The 14,800-nt window shown below is 39.2% G+C and overlaps 1 protein-coding gene across 1 annotated transcript in view; it reads left to right on the plus strand.

The window, feature by feature from the left end:
* Positions 1-14,800, plus strand: part of MTHFD1L (methylenetetrahydrofolate dehydrogenase (NADP+ dependent) 1 like) — a 150,054-nt gene that overhangs the window by 55,859 nt on the left and 79,395 nt on the right. The window contains exon 19 of the mRNA XM_071740561.1: positions 4,480-4,591. Coding sequence (XP_071596662.1) covers positions 4,480-4,591 — 112 coding nt within the window. The remainder of the gene's footprint in view (positions 1-4,479; positions 4,592-14,800) is intronic.

The raw sequence follows: 14,800 nt of genomic DNA on the forward strand, positions 1-14,800 counted from the left end.
AATTTACAGATATTATTTAACTATAGCCATCTCATTATTGTCTCCTCCTGTTCTTTCATGTGGCTGTATGAGGAATATATGTATGTGTCATAACTTAAAATAACATTCAGTAGCAAAAGCTGGAGGTCACACAGGATGAAGAATGTCATGGCCAGAGCTGCGGATTTAATTGTCCCTTGGATAAGATTGTGTGCATTAAGTGTCAGTGACAAGGTAGCTTTGATTCTGAGTCTTGAGTCTGCATCACTCTATTTTCACTTCACCTATGTTAGAAAATATTGTGGTTTTGTTGTAGTGTTCTAAAAGGCAATTATATATGTCACAAGAGTTTCTTTTGATTGATAGGCATCTGGTTCTGGGACTTGCATGGTTGGGGTTTTTTCTGCTGCTTTTTTCTTTTGTATTCACATTTCCATGCAATAATGTTCCTGCCCTTTTAGTGGTATTCTTTTCTAGTCTACTCTGTGCTATGGCTGAAACATCTGACAACTTTCATCAAACACTATTGCTTGATAGGAGTACCCCAGGATATTTTTTCAAAAAAAAATCTTATGAAATAATTTTTAAAACAGAGTAAAGCAGCTCAGAAGACTGCTTCATGGTCCACTCCTGCCATTTGAGTCTCAAAATCTTTGAATACGCATTGGCTTGCAGGCTAGTGTGAAGTACCTATCCAAGAACGCAAACCTCCAGCTTGTGTAAATCTTTACTAATACAGTGCTTTGCTTTGGCTCATTTTTGCCTCTCAGGCTGTTTCATTGCTCTTGTCTAGAAGTGCAATGACCTGCTCTGTTACTGCCCATGCTTTTGTTGCTGTTCTTGAGTGTCAAGCTTGTGTCTTGTCCTATTTTGTGAATAAATACCTTCAACTATCTTAAATTATTCCTGTTAATAGCTTTAAGGGCTTCTAATTGTAATAGTTTCAAATTTTCTCAAAAAAAAAAAGAGAGAGGGGAACAGGGAAAATATTTTGCTTTGCACTCTTTAATGTAGCACAGTGCTCTACCTCTGAGTTAGAGCCCTCCAGCATGATAGAGTTTAAGGTAAACTAATCTTAGTGTACCCTGAGGTGGTGAGTGTTATAATGTCTCTTCTGCTGTAGGGAATGACATATTTCTGATGAGCATGTGAATTGCAAATCATAGTGCCTGTGGTTAGCAGCAGCTGAAAGAAGCCATTGCAGAGATAGCTGCACTCCTCTGTAATCTGGGAAAGGGCCTGTAGATGGGTATTGTTTAAAGTTGTGGAAGTCTGAGGAGTTGCTTCTTAAGGTCCTAAGAAAGGGGAGAAGAACAACCTACTCACTAGATTTGCATAAGCTTCATATGGGCGTCTTCATGCACTGGAGAATAGATTTAGAAGTTCATAAATCAAAAATGTCTGAATGCCAATCCTGCACGGAGCTGTACTGGCAGCTTATGTCAGTTCTTTTTCCATATGCGAACTGATGTGTGTGTTTTAATTTGCTGGCTTATAAAGTAGTTTCTTGGTGGGTTGATTTCCATCAAAACCCTGCTATTCTGTCACTAGAAATATTGCCCCTAGGCTTTAGTGATTGACAGTGTTTCATGCAGAAATGGCAGTAATATGTCAAAGTGGGAAACATAGGACACTCTACCTACAGTAACTGTAGGCTTCAGTAGAACTTAGATCCAGTGTTGTACAATTGAGATGACTTTGTTGGAAATGTATGAAATGAAATTGTTTCATAGTGTTTACTCATGTTTTGTCATGGCAGATTTGTTCCCTCAAGAACTGATGTCTGAATGTTTAGCATTTATTTATATCATGCGTAACACAGCAGCTGCTCTTTTGGACAACTCTTTGTAGTTGCAGGCTGGCTGCTCTGGGGCGGACTGCTCAAATTACATTTAAAGTGCCACTGAGAGTAAAGATGAAGGGAGGATGGTAATAAGTATTATAAACATCCTTCTAGCAACCAGATAACTTCACATATTTATTGACATTCTGGGTTTATTTTCTTTTACTAAAACTTGAATAATAAAATTTCCTGTGCTGAAAACAGTCAGCAGAAAGCATCTCTGTGTTACTGTTTGTTTCTCTATATAGTTGATTAAGAGTGTGAGAAAAAGAAGTGGCACTCTGCAGAGTGGGAAGGACAGGCTGACACAGTTACTGAAACTTGCCCAAGAGGACACTGTTGTCCCTGTTCCAGAATGTGCCTGAGGCTCCTGAGGTTCTGCTGGAGTTCATTCCCTTCAGTACTTAAACTATATTATTTTTTCCAGGGATGCTCTTGTAAAAAGATCACTCAACTGTCTCTCCTTTTTCTTCCAGCAGATTACAGAGCTCCAGGGTAGCACTGCCCATGCCAGTGGTTTAGTAGTGTGTTCGGATTCCAAGTTAGTGGTAGGAGGCCTCTTGGCTACTAATATTCTGGATGTTGGACCCCTCAGTCCAAAGTTTCTTCCTTTCCATATTGCGTGGAATAACTCTGGGAAACACAATTTCACAGGGAATGTTGTAGGAGACTTTTCTGCCCACCCCCCCACCAACTCCATGTAGCTGTCACGATACATGTTGGGCAGCCCTCTCGCTGGCCATGTTTGTGCTTCTGTGCATTGCATCTGCCCATGTGTGCACTGTGCTCTGCTGACAGCACACATAATTGCTTGCCAGAAGAAATTAAGGGCTTGAAAGAGTGAATTTAAACTTGGAGAGTAATTGAATGCAAATCAGCAAAAATCCCATGGATTTCAATCTAGTTGCTGAAAACGGCAGTCTTATTTAATTGAACGCTAGGAGAGGTAGGTACAGGATTAAAGTAGAAGTAAAACTTAGATTGGTGGAAGTGGTTTGCATTTTAATTTGCAAAAGTTATAGACTCTTTGGGGTAGGGCTAATATTTTCTTTTGCACAGCGCCTCCCATTCATTTGTTATGCAAATATAGGAAGCTTTGAAAGTGTGTGTTGTTCAAGTTAAATTTTTGCATAAATACTTAAAACTGCAATCAATATGGCAATGTGTGGTCACTAGCAGACAGAAAACTTGAAAAAACCCAACCTTACCTAAAATCTATTAATTCAATATGTTAAGATGATAATAATCTACATAATTCCTCATGTTACAGGGCATGGTTTCTGGTTTATCTACTTATTCTACTGCTGTTTCTTCTCTAACATGTCTGAAGCAGAGTTGTCTTTGGGTTGTAGCTTAATTAGCTAGGTTTTGGGGAATATTCCCTGCTCTTAATCTTAAAAAATCCCTCATTTTATTAGAACAATCCTGAAGCGGCTAAAAATGTGCCAGTAGCTAAAAAGTTAACTGTCTTTGCTCTGAATAAACGATGTTCAATTGCTTATAAAGAAAGCAATAAGAACAGATACTTGTTTAGGGTTTGTATATGATTTATATTGATTGTTACTAAAACAGGAAAATCTGTTTGGTATAACAGGTATTTTGTTAATGTTATCCAATTGTTCTGGTGTTTTATGGAAATCACAGACATTTTTTGTATCTGTAAGTTGTTTTGTTAAGACACTAGTGGAACAAGCAGTTCTTATTACATGGTCAGCAGTTTCCAAGTTGTGGTTCATGAGTCTGTTGAATGTGGGCTGCAGCTGATCCATGGAACATAGTCTTCCTTAGTTGGTGTTTCTGGTCAGAAAAGGAGGAAGATTGCCCAGTAATTTGTCTAAAATTCTGTGGGTTGACAGTAGCTGCTAACACTGGATGTGTGACAAATGCTGGTGGACATAATTTGAAGTCATCTATCTTTTTGAAGTCTATCTTTTCTTTAACAAGCTGGGCATTTTTAAAAGCATTAACACAACTCCCCTGGGCAACCTGTGCCAGTGTCTCACCACCTTCAAAGTTTTTTGAGGAATTTTTTGTGTGGTGTCTAGTGTCAGGGAGTTCAGCTTTGCACATGAGGCTCCCAGGTGCTTGACCAGCAGCAGTGAGTGCTCTTTTCATTGTATGTTAGCATCTCCGTGCACCCCAGCCATGTACTTTCTTCCTCTCCAGCTTCTGAGCCATTGATTTAGAACCCCCATTGCTTCTGCTGGTTACTTTTCCTTCACAGGAATGACAATTACAGTCAGGAAAATAGGAGCCATGAGGGATGGAGTAGGGTTGGAGCTGGACTCTATTTATGTCTGCGGGGATGCACTTTGTATTGATTGTACGCAGTACATGTGCCAGAATAGCCCACCACAGCATAAGGGTAGTGGAAATACGAAACATTAGTACAAGACTGAGTCAGAAGTTATGTAAATTACCTACAGGTTGCACTGCTGTCCTTTTCCTTTCTATGAATGAAGCAGGTTCTGACATCAAGACCTGCCAGTGAATAGAGTCTCAAGCACCTGAGGTATACCAGACCACCCCTGAACTATCTAACAGTGCTTACTCATTAGATGTGCTTTTAATTTATATATAATCTTGATTAGTCTGCGAGAGTACTTAGCATGTGTTTTTACCTATCCATTAAATTAACATTATGTTTTATCATTTAGGGAACGCCAGTATTTGTTCACGCTGGACCTTTTGCTAACATTGCACATGGAAATTCTTCTGTTTTGGCAGATAAAATTGCCCTTAAATTAGTTGGAGAGAAAGGATTTGTAGGTAAGTAATTATTTTGTTGATTATATTGCAGTTTACTGGTGAGTTGACAAAAAGTGATGTAAGTGAACAGATAAGATAGCAATGAAGGGCAAGAATGGTACTTCATTTTATACAAATATTTATATTAATATTAAGTAATCCTAAAGAGAACATATAAAAAGCCCAAAGCACTTCTCTTTTCACTCTGCCCTTTGTCTCAAATGTTCCAGTCCCACATGATGGCTGAAGCAGATTGCCTTGAAAGGAGTGTCCTGTAGTTCCCTGTATTAGTATTCATCTGGCCTCTCTTGATAGATGGCAGAAACCTTTCCCTTTTCCTGTTGAATTATTTCTCTGGCAATTCAGCAAACTGAGCCAAATGAGGGGTCAGATGTCCCTGAACCAGTGCAGAGGAACAGAAGAGGGAAGGTGGCAGAAGAAGGAGTAAGACTGCCTTATTTTGGCAGCAGTGAGCCATTAGGTTGGTCCAGCTGCTTTGTAAAACCTTACTATGAGGTCCTCATGTTCCCATGAAAGCATGTGGGTGGGTGGACTCTTTTATATTAAGAATTCAGCCTGCACAAACAACAATAGACATGTAGAACTTACTGCTCTGGTTGCAGGCAAAATAAGTTTGTGGCTGAACAGTATACTTGTTTTTACAAAAATTGTCATGTGTGTTTGTCATGGTTTAACACTGGCCCGGCAATTAAACCGAATGAGAGATGCTCTCTATTAATCCCCCTCCCAGATAAAGGAAGGAGAGAGATTAAGGGAGAAAGACCTATGGGTTGGAAACTAAACTACACAACTTTAATGAAACAGTAATGATAAATAGGAAAAATTACTAAATATATACAAATATACAGGGAAAATTGATACCACGTTCCTCCCTCCTTCCCCCCAATAACTCTCACGTCACCACTGAGGCTGCAGGGCAGCCCTGGGAAAGTCCAGGCTGGACTCCTGGAGTCGGCAGCAGTTAGGAGCTGGAGGGAGGAACACACAGATAAGGGCTGGCAGGGATCAGGACCACAGGCAAACAAATGGATGGAATCCTTCCAGGATGCCAAAGCAAACAGGGACAGGTGAAGAAGGGGAAGCAGGAAGGGGATTGACCCTCATGATCCCTCAAATTTCTACTGAGTATGATGTGTATGGGATGGAATACTCTGTTTGGTCAATTTTGGCCATCTATCTTGTCCATTCCTCCCCAAAGGAGGGCTGCACGTGTGACCTCCTTCTGAAGGGCAATATGTTCCTCAGAGCTGAGCAGTGGCCTTGGCTCTGCACACCAGTCTCTGGCTGTAGCTATAAACATTGAGTGTTATCAGTCCCAGAAGCAGACACTGACTGAGAAACTTGCTGTTAATTTCAGCAAGTGCAGCTGCTTACAAGAGACTTAGCTGAAAGTAAATGTACAAGACAGAAAATCACCTTTATCCTGGCCCAAACCAGGACACTGTTTAAACTTTAGATCTAATAAAATGAAAGAGGTGTTGGTACTTTGCAGTAGTAATGCCTTTGCATTGCTGTAGCCATGCTCTTCTGTGTCCTGAGCACCCAGGTTGGTTTACGTGAATCCTAAAAGTGAATTTTCAGTACCTGTGGAACAATGCACTTGAAAAGGTGTTGTTTCTTATGCATGAAGTTTCTTATGCCCTTAGACTAGCAGAGAAACACATATGCATATGCTTGTTTCATACCTACAGGTTGCTGTAAATTGCATAAAGAGAATGAAGTTATTTGAAAGTAATAATTATGTTTAAATTAATTGGCAATTGTAAAAATGCTGGGGGAGTTTTTTACATTGTTATAGAGTGTGTGTATAGTTTTTGTTATATTAACCAACCTATATATTTACCGATAGATAATAGAATGTTTTTTTATACAAAGTTGTTAACGACTGAAAAAGAAGATAGTGATATTTTCCTACAGAAATCTTAAAAAGTAATCAAAATTAATATCAATAAAAAACAAAGGATTAAAACCTCTTGTAGATCATACTGACTTTGAAAAAAAACAAAAAAAAGAAGCATAAAGAAATGTCACTTTGTTATTCTCTGAATAACAAAAACTCTATTTATATGTATTCCACTGTCCTGAGGGCTTTCTGCTTTTTAAAGAATATTGATTTATTTTCTCTTTTCTCATTTTTGCTTGTTCATCTTTGTAGAAGTAAGTTTCTGATCTCCCTAAGTATTTTGTGCCTAGAATAAGTGGTCTCCATCCTTTTTTTGCAATGGAGCAGCAAATTGCACACAATTATTCTTAGATCCTTGTTCAGGGTATTATTAAGAACATTAGTTTCTAGAGTCAGTTTGGCTAACCTCTGCCCTTCTAATTCCATCTAATTTGCAAAGATTGTTGGAGAACTGCTTGTAATACTTGCTTAGCCACAAAGCATTCTTGGGATAAATTTGATTCCGTATTCTGCTCTCATTTCTTATGTTTAGGTAGGAGTAGCTAGGGAAATGCTGACCCGTGTAAGAAATTGAAGCGTTGAAGTTAAATATGGTGAAACATGAGGCTTTCAAGGTAGTTTGGACATGTGTTTGTGTTTCCTTTTTTGCGTGTCATGGAAAAGTGTTATTTTCTCCAGTGCTACTGTTATACAGTTGAAGATTCTTTATTTCCCTTTAATAATCAAATATCCATTCAGAGTAAGAACATTTTGGATTCTAAATAATTTTATTTAATGACAATAGAATTGGTATTTCATTAATTCACATTTGGATTTATTTGGCTGTATGGAATGAAAAGCAAAGTAGCTAAAATTTTTCATAGGCTTGGTGAAGTGACTTTGTTTCTGCAGTGAGCAGTCCCTTCAAGTCCTAAATTTGTTTTGTATCATCTGAATAGAAGTAGGATGGTGGCAGTCGTGAATCTTGATCCAGATTTTGGAGTCCAAAAACTGTCGCCTTAGATTTGGATTCCCCTTCATTTGGTGCTTCCTTCAGGCACTGGGATTTCTTCCTCGAATTTCATGCTTTTCTATTTTTTTTTTTTTCTTTTCTTATCCCACCTGTTTGTCTTTAACACTCTTATATGCTTTGCTTGTCTTTGGCCCAGTTTCTTTGTTGGGAAATAAAGCAGTGTAGCTGCAATAGATGAGAACCTTTGTGTGTTGCCAGAGAAAGGCTCTTTTCCAGTTTTTATTTTACAGAACACAAATCCCTGTGAAACGAGCTTCGAAATGAGAGTGGCTTTACTCTGCTGAGCAAGGAACTTCAGCAGGATTTTTAGATTCTTGTTAGATTATTGAAAGCAATAGTTTCTAGAGTGGCCTATTAAATAAACTTCATAGGCAGTCACAAGTGTAAATAGTTGTTACAGTGGTTGTAATTGCTATAAGCTTCATGTTTAAAAAAAACACCTTATTTCTGGTAACCAGTCAGAGCACACAGGTAGTGACTACATGTTACATTTGTTGGTTTATTGAATACTTCTCCTACCCTGCACAACTGAAGTCTAAAATGAGAGAGTGTGCACCAGTCCCTACTGCACTCTGCTTGGTGGGGTGGGTGCCTGAAGCCTGTAATGCTGCTGGAATTCTTGGCGGGAAAAGTGAAGCTGTGGTTAATTCTGACAGAAGGGATGCAGGACAGCTTTGCTGCAGTTTTGTAACTAGCTGAACAAGTTTATTTAGTCACTTTTGCTAAAAGTAAAAATTTTCACTATTCTGTGTCTCTGTTTTGCCACTGTTCTCGTGCAGTTCATAATTTCCTTGCATTGTATCTGGCACTTTGTAGATTCTTGTATGAACAATTGTAGTTCATGGTTTGCCATGCTGTTTAGTTGCATAAGCTCATGAAAGAGTTCAAGAGGTGTTGGAAATACCTGAAAGTAAGTGGTAGAACTGCATGGCCAGCAGAGGCATTTTAGGGACCATAAGCTATGAGATTGGTTCTCAGCCTTGTGCATCTGTATCCAAAGCAGAAATATAAGAAATCTGTGACATGGTCTGAAATTAAATTAATTTCCTGGGTAAGTGAATAAATGTGTTAATGTATGTATGCTAGATCACCCCCTGTGAGGTGGTGTGATGGTATGCAAGTAATATTTCGACCTTTATTATTTGTATTATATTTTATATATTATTAATTTTAAAGTTATTTTATATGTATTTAGCATTTTGTTTTTTACTTAAGCCATACTTATTTTAGAGCAGAACCTCCTGCTAAGTGTGTAGACAGTACTAAGGAGAATATAACGACCTGAACATGCACCAGGGTTTTACAACTATAGGTATTTTAAATTTTCTGTTGTGGCTTAAGCAGCCTCCTTCCTCCAGATGCTTTTTCCCAGTCCTGTGTAACTCCTCACTTGCCAGCACACCTGTTTATAGAGCCAAGTGATAAACTGAAACAGAGAGTTGGACTTGACTGAAAGTAACTACAACAACAAAAAAAATCCTCTCCCTTCCCCTCATAGAGAGTGGCTGGGCAAATAGTTCTTTGTGCAACAGGGGGAAGATGAATTAATGGCACATAAGATAGTGGTTTTGCTGAAATAAATATTTATAATATTATAGCTTCATCTGGAGCTTTTAAGTGCCAGTAGAGCTCCTGTGGATGCACTAGGTAATCAGACTGAGCCTGCATTGCTAGAGCAGCTTTGCCTGTCTCCTCTCTCAGACTGTGCTCAACTGTTTTTGCATGACGTCCCAGCAGAAACCTATTGCCCTTTTTTTTGGCTTAGTTTTCTGCTGACTTAACACAGAAGCAGTTCAGCCCAGAGTCACAAAAACACCAGGGCTGGTGCAGGGGAGGCTGAGCTGGGACAGCCAGCAGCAAAGAACCAATCTGTTGTGTAGATCCCACTATTAATGAGACAGTGTGCCATGGCCAAGGGAAAAAAAATATCCTCTGAAAATGTTCTTTTAGCATTTCTTTTGAAACTTCACTTACTCTCTCTGGCTTGCATTGCCTGTTTCTCTGCTTGCTTTGCAGCTGGAATTGCAATGTGCTGTGCCTTTTGAGCGGTGTTAGCTAACAATAATGTAGAAGGTTTGGATTAAAAAAAAGTTAGAGAAAGTTTAACCATTGAATCCTGCTGTGAATTCTCACTAATTGAAGGCACTCCCTGCTTCAGTTTCAGGTATCTAAGTAAATCACAGACCCTCATTAAGTTCGAGAGAGCCTTGAGCTTTTAGCTCAGCTCATCCATTCCCTCTTCCCTGAGCCTTGTTGCTATATGCTGACAGCTCAGTCATTTTCCTCTAATTTTGCATTCTTTTGGTACCAGTTTTGCCACAAACTTTTAGTGCAATGTCTTGGCTAGCAGTGGCTACCTTGCACTTATTTGTGTTCTCAGCCTTTTTAGGGCCTTGGGTCTGTTTCCCTGCAAATTCCCTCCATCCCTGCTGTGAGCAAGTGTGTCCTGTTGAGGATGGCTCCTGTGCAGCTCAGCCCTGCCAGTGAACCAGGAGGTGTTGCACTGCAGCACATGGAATGTGCCAGTCTTCACAGTTACTATCAGAGCTTTGTGGTCTCTCACGTGTCTCTTTAGCCCCTCTGGCAGCAGCCTGAGGTCTGACATTTAGTTTTCCTTTTGTATTAAAGGTTGCTTAAACTGTCCTGTTTAACCAATTCTACATCATTTACCTTTGGTTGAAAAATGTTTAACAGCAAGGATATCTGACATTGCAGCATTGGCAGGGACAGGAGCCTTGGCAATTAGGCGGAGTCCTGTGCTATGGCTGAGTGGGGAAATATATCTTGATCTGTATTTAGGCAATTAATTCTTTTGGGGGTTTTTGTTTTGTGATGTTAATCTCTTTCACTGCACTTTCGTTCTTCATCACCATCCTCTAATGTAGGAGCACCAAACTCGTGGCTGATTTGCAGAAATTGGTCAAGTCTGAAGGCCACACCTGGTGTAAATTGCACCTGAATTTTTTACTAGCAGCTTTGAGAATAAATTTGCCAGTTCTGTAAGGCTTCAATTTTCCATTAATTTCTCCTTGTGCTTCTGTTCTTATCTCATGGTTCAGGAGACTGCATTTTGACTTGCTGGAAGTCCTCTTCTGAAATGACCTCCGTGCCTCAGCTTTCTTTTCTCCGTAGTTTCACACCATTACTTTGAGAAGGATTTTAATTGTTTCAGAAATGTCATGGCACTTTTTGCAAACCAGAACCTTAACTGAGTTTCTAGATGTGTCGGCTACAGTGATTACCTTAAGTGAACAAAGAATTGTTGCATTTGTTTCTCTGACAGCAGAAGTCCCATATTTGGACTAATGGTATATATGATGTGTATGTAAAATGCTGGATTTTAACTCCAAATATGGCAGTATTTAAGGATGCAAGTGTTCTTGAAAATCTTTTGTCAAATAAGATGCTGCATTATAGGATAGAAACATTTCACATAACAGTATGTGGGGTGTTCAACTTAAACATGCTCACACATGCTTGTCAAGGATTTGCGAAACAGCGTATGGGTTAAACCACACTGTGAGTGTTGCCAGTTAAAGAGCCCCAGTCATAAGCACTGTGTGTATGCAGAACAAAAATTAAAGTTCTTGTCCTGGAAAGACTTGCTAGTTACTCAGAGGGCAAGAGGTGATAAGTGAGTGCCTACAGATGGGCAACTGACAAAGCACAGGAAAATGCCTTTATAACAGTAGTACTGCTGTCCTGCTCACCCAGCAGTTTTGGGGTTTTTTTTTTTGTGATTGTTTCCTAAGAGGAAAAAAATTCTTGGTTTAGTTTATAAGTAAACAAATGGCAAGAGGTTCTGTAGATTTCAGAAGGCTTATCTTATGTCAGGAAAAGCAGAGGAAAAGTGCAAATAAGCATAATTGAGGTGGGATTTATTCAGGTTGCTGTCATCTCAAATCTCTAGTGACAGGGGTGTGTTGAGAGAGAGGAGTCTTGAACTGTACCCAGAAATGGAGGGGACTAGACTACAGAACCCATACTACCTTCAACGATGCCATGAGGACAAAGTGTTCCTTGTTTACTGCCTGTATGCAGGCAACCTTGCTAAGAAAGAAAAGGAGATATCAATTAAACCAAAATAGTGACAGGAAAATTTTGGTATCAACACCAACTGGTCACTGCTTGTGATGAGGCTGGTGGTTGGCTCAGGAAGAATAATTTCTGATGCTTAATACATTTAACAGTGTCAGGGCTTCTTACACCGCATCACTCTACTGATCATTCCTCCTCTGTTGGCTTAAAGCCACAAAATACTTTCTAAAAGTCCAGGTTCCTTTTCTGCATCAGTGAGATTTTTTTCTTAATACTCTATTAAGGTGAATAGAAAGGATGAACTATTAGGTTTTTCAGTCAGTGGATGCAGGCTGCCCAAGAGGTGTTTTGGAGGCTTAAAGGATGAAAGAGAAAGAAAAATTAGTTTTCCTGAGTCACATATGTCAGCGTGTCAGAAATTATTGCAATAAACAGCTCAACAGCCTGCCGTATCTCCCATCCATCTCTGTAATACCTTGAGGGTGTTTCAGCTTATGAAAGGAGTTGTAAATCACAGGAAAAGTGAAGCATGTATTTGGTTTTGGAATCCTAAACCAAAGTTCTTCTGAAATTTGTTTTTCAGACTTGGATTATATGTTTGGTTGTTGCTTTCTTTCCTCCTCCTAGTAAGCACAACTCATTCAGTGCTGAAAGCACACTGTACCAGGCAAAACTGAGTGTGATTTTGTCTTCCCTGGTGTCTTATCAAGGTTATGTAGAATCATGGAATGGTTTGGGTTGGAAGGGACCTTAAAGAGGGTTAGTTCTAACCCCCAGCATGGGCAGGGACCCCTCCCACCAGACCAGGTTGCTCAAAGCCCCATCCAACCTGGCCTTGAACACTTCCAGAGAGGGGGCATCTACAACTTCCCTGGACAACCTGTGCCAGTGTCTCACCACTCTCAAATTATGAGGAGGGTTATTGCTAGATATTGGTGACTTTCTTAAAAAAGCTTCACTTTCTGTGTCTATTTTTAGTTGGTCCACTTGGTGTAATTAGAAACACTTTGTCATACACTTTTAATGGTATAAACTCAAATAGAAGCAGTAAGTTTTTATAAACTAAGTAACTGACTCTTTTTAGTGTGCTGGGATTCTTTTTGGAATAAACTAGTTATCCTAACTGCTCTATCTGTTTAGTACATACAAAGCTGTAATTCAAAAGGTATCATTTTTGCACACTCTCAGGGTAGACATATAACAAGTTTATAAACCACCTTATGAAAATTGTATGTGTCTAATACTTTAAGTGAATAAGCTTCAGTTGATTTTTTCTAATGTCATAAGACACTTCAAACTATCTACTTAGTGGTAGTCTTTTTCCCCCCCCAAAAAAGGAAATAAGGAACAAATACTTTGGCTAAGCTTATTTTGGCACCAGTTTTACATGTGATATTATTACATTCAAATGCTGAGTTCAAGGATTTCTTTTTAATTTTTTTTTTTTTTTTTTTTTTTTCTTGATACCATTAGAAATTATTTCCGCTGAGTGACCCTTCAGAGGTAGGGAAGTGCTTGTGCCCCTGTACTCAGCCCTGGTGAGGCCACAGCTTGAGCATTGTGCTCAGTTCTGGGCACCAGAGTATATCAAGGGCATTGAGGTCCTGGAGTGTGTCCAGAGAAGAGCTATGAGGCTGCTGAGGGGTTTGGAGAGCATGTTGTATGAGGAACAGCTGTGGGAACTGGAGTTATTTAGTCTGAAAAGCAAGGCTAAGGCTTCACGGTACAAGGTGGTTGACAGTATTACCAGTGTAGGTGTAGTTTGAAATGTGTGTGCTACCAACTAGATAAGGGGTGTTCAGAACTGAGTGTTTTCTGTGATCCCATTCATAGTGCAGCTGCTCAAGCAGCTGTGTTTAGCACAACTGTGGCAGTGGGGTGTTGAGAAGGAAGAGGATAATCTATTAGTCAGTATTACTGCAAGTCTCTTAAAATCATGGTCTAATAATACAAGCCACAGTGGTACCAGAAACTGCAAAATAAGATACTGTTACTGCTAGATCATCTGTGAATCTTTGCCATTCACTTCTAGATGATGATTCCATTCACATCCCGGGTGTCCTTTTCATTTCTTCCTTCACATTTGCCAAAGTAAAAAAAAAAAAATTCCATTTCTTTCCTGTGTCGTAAAGTGGAAACAAACAAAAAAATTTTCCTATTTCCCTTTGCATTTAAAATCTTAGCAAATATTCTTAGCCTCTAAGCTGGAAGGATGACAAAATGTTGTGCAACACATTTTCCTTCATTGACAAGAAGTAAAACTTCCTGAAAGCTGAGCTCACTTGCTGCCATGCCACAGATAACCTGGGTGCAAATCTTGCATCCCTTGCTCATGGGTTGGTGCCACCAAAAGTGAAGTAACAATAATTTAAATTAGTTCCATTTGCAGAAAATGCTTAAACTAGTCTTGAAATAATTTAGAAATTATTATGCCAAATGAGAATCAAAACTTTTCTTACATCTTTGTGTGTTCAGAGTCCATGTTTTCCCTGCCAACCTCTTGAAATCTACTGTATGTACTACTAGACTACTAAAAACTACATGTCTGGGGCAAAGTAGTTCATGTTAGGAGGCATACATCTTGTTACCACCTCTATCCTTGACTAGCTTTGTGGCTATAAGCAAATAATTTCAGCCTCCATGCCTGCATATGTAATCTCATTCTTCCCTTTTTTAAATTCAGTTTATAAACTTTCTTAGGGGCGAGAACTGTCTCATGATGGCAAATGTGGAGATACCAAACACTACAGTGTTAGCAACTTTGACGTTACAAGGGCTTTGTAGAGCCTTGGCAGCTGCCAGTACTTAAACACACATCAGGAATTCACTGACAAGCTGACATGGTATTTTAATGCTCTGTTTGCTGACCTCTTCTGCAACATGTTGGAGCTTAACACAACTCTTTTCCTCTGTCAATGACATTCATAAATTAAAAGTGTGCACAACTGTTAAGGGCTATCCATTATTCTTGGTCTCAGGACAGTTATCCAGAGGTAAAAATAGCTAGGAAGGATCTGCCATTCATTCAGAAAGTAGAGGCACTGCCCAGTTCCTGATAAATAAAATAACTTTCTACTGAGCAGAAACTGATGACATTGCAACTTATGTCCTATTTATTTTCCTTTCCTTCCCCAAGTTAGCAGTCTTACCTAGTTTGAAAATCCGTAAGACATAAAAACCAAATAAGCAGTTCCTTTTGTTCTTTTGTTACCTGCTGGTTGTATTGCTTTTACTTATAAGAAGAATCAGAGAAAAA

The sequence above is a fragment of the Heliangelus exortis genome, chromosome 3 (assembly GCF_036169615.1).
Source record: "Heliangelus exortis chromosome 3, bHelExo1.hap1, whole genome shotgun sequence".
Taxonomy (NCBI): Eukaryota; Metazoa; Chordata; class Aves; order Apodiformes; family Trochilidae; genus Heliangelus; species Heliangelus exortis.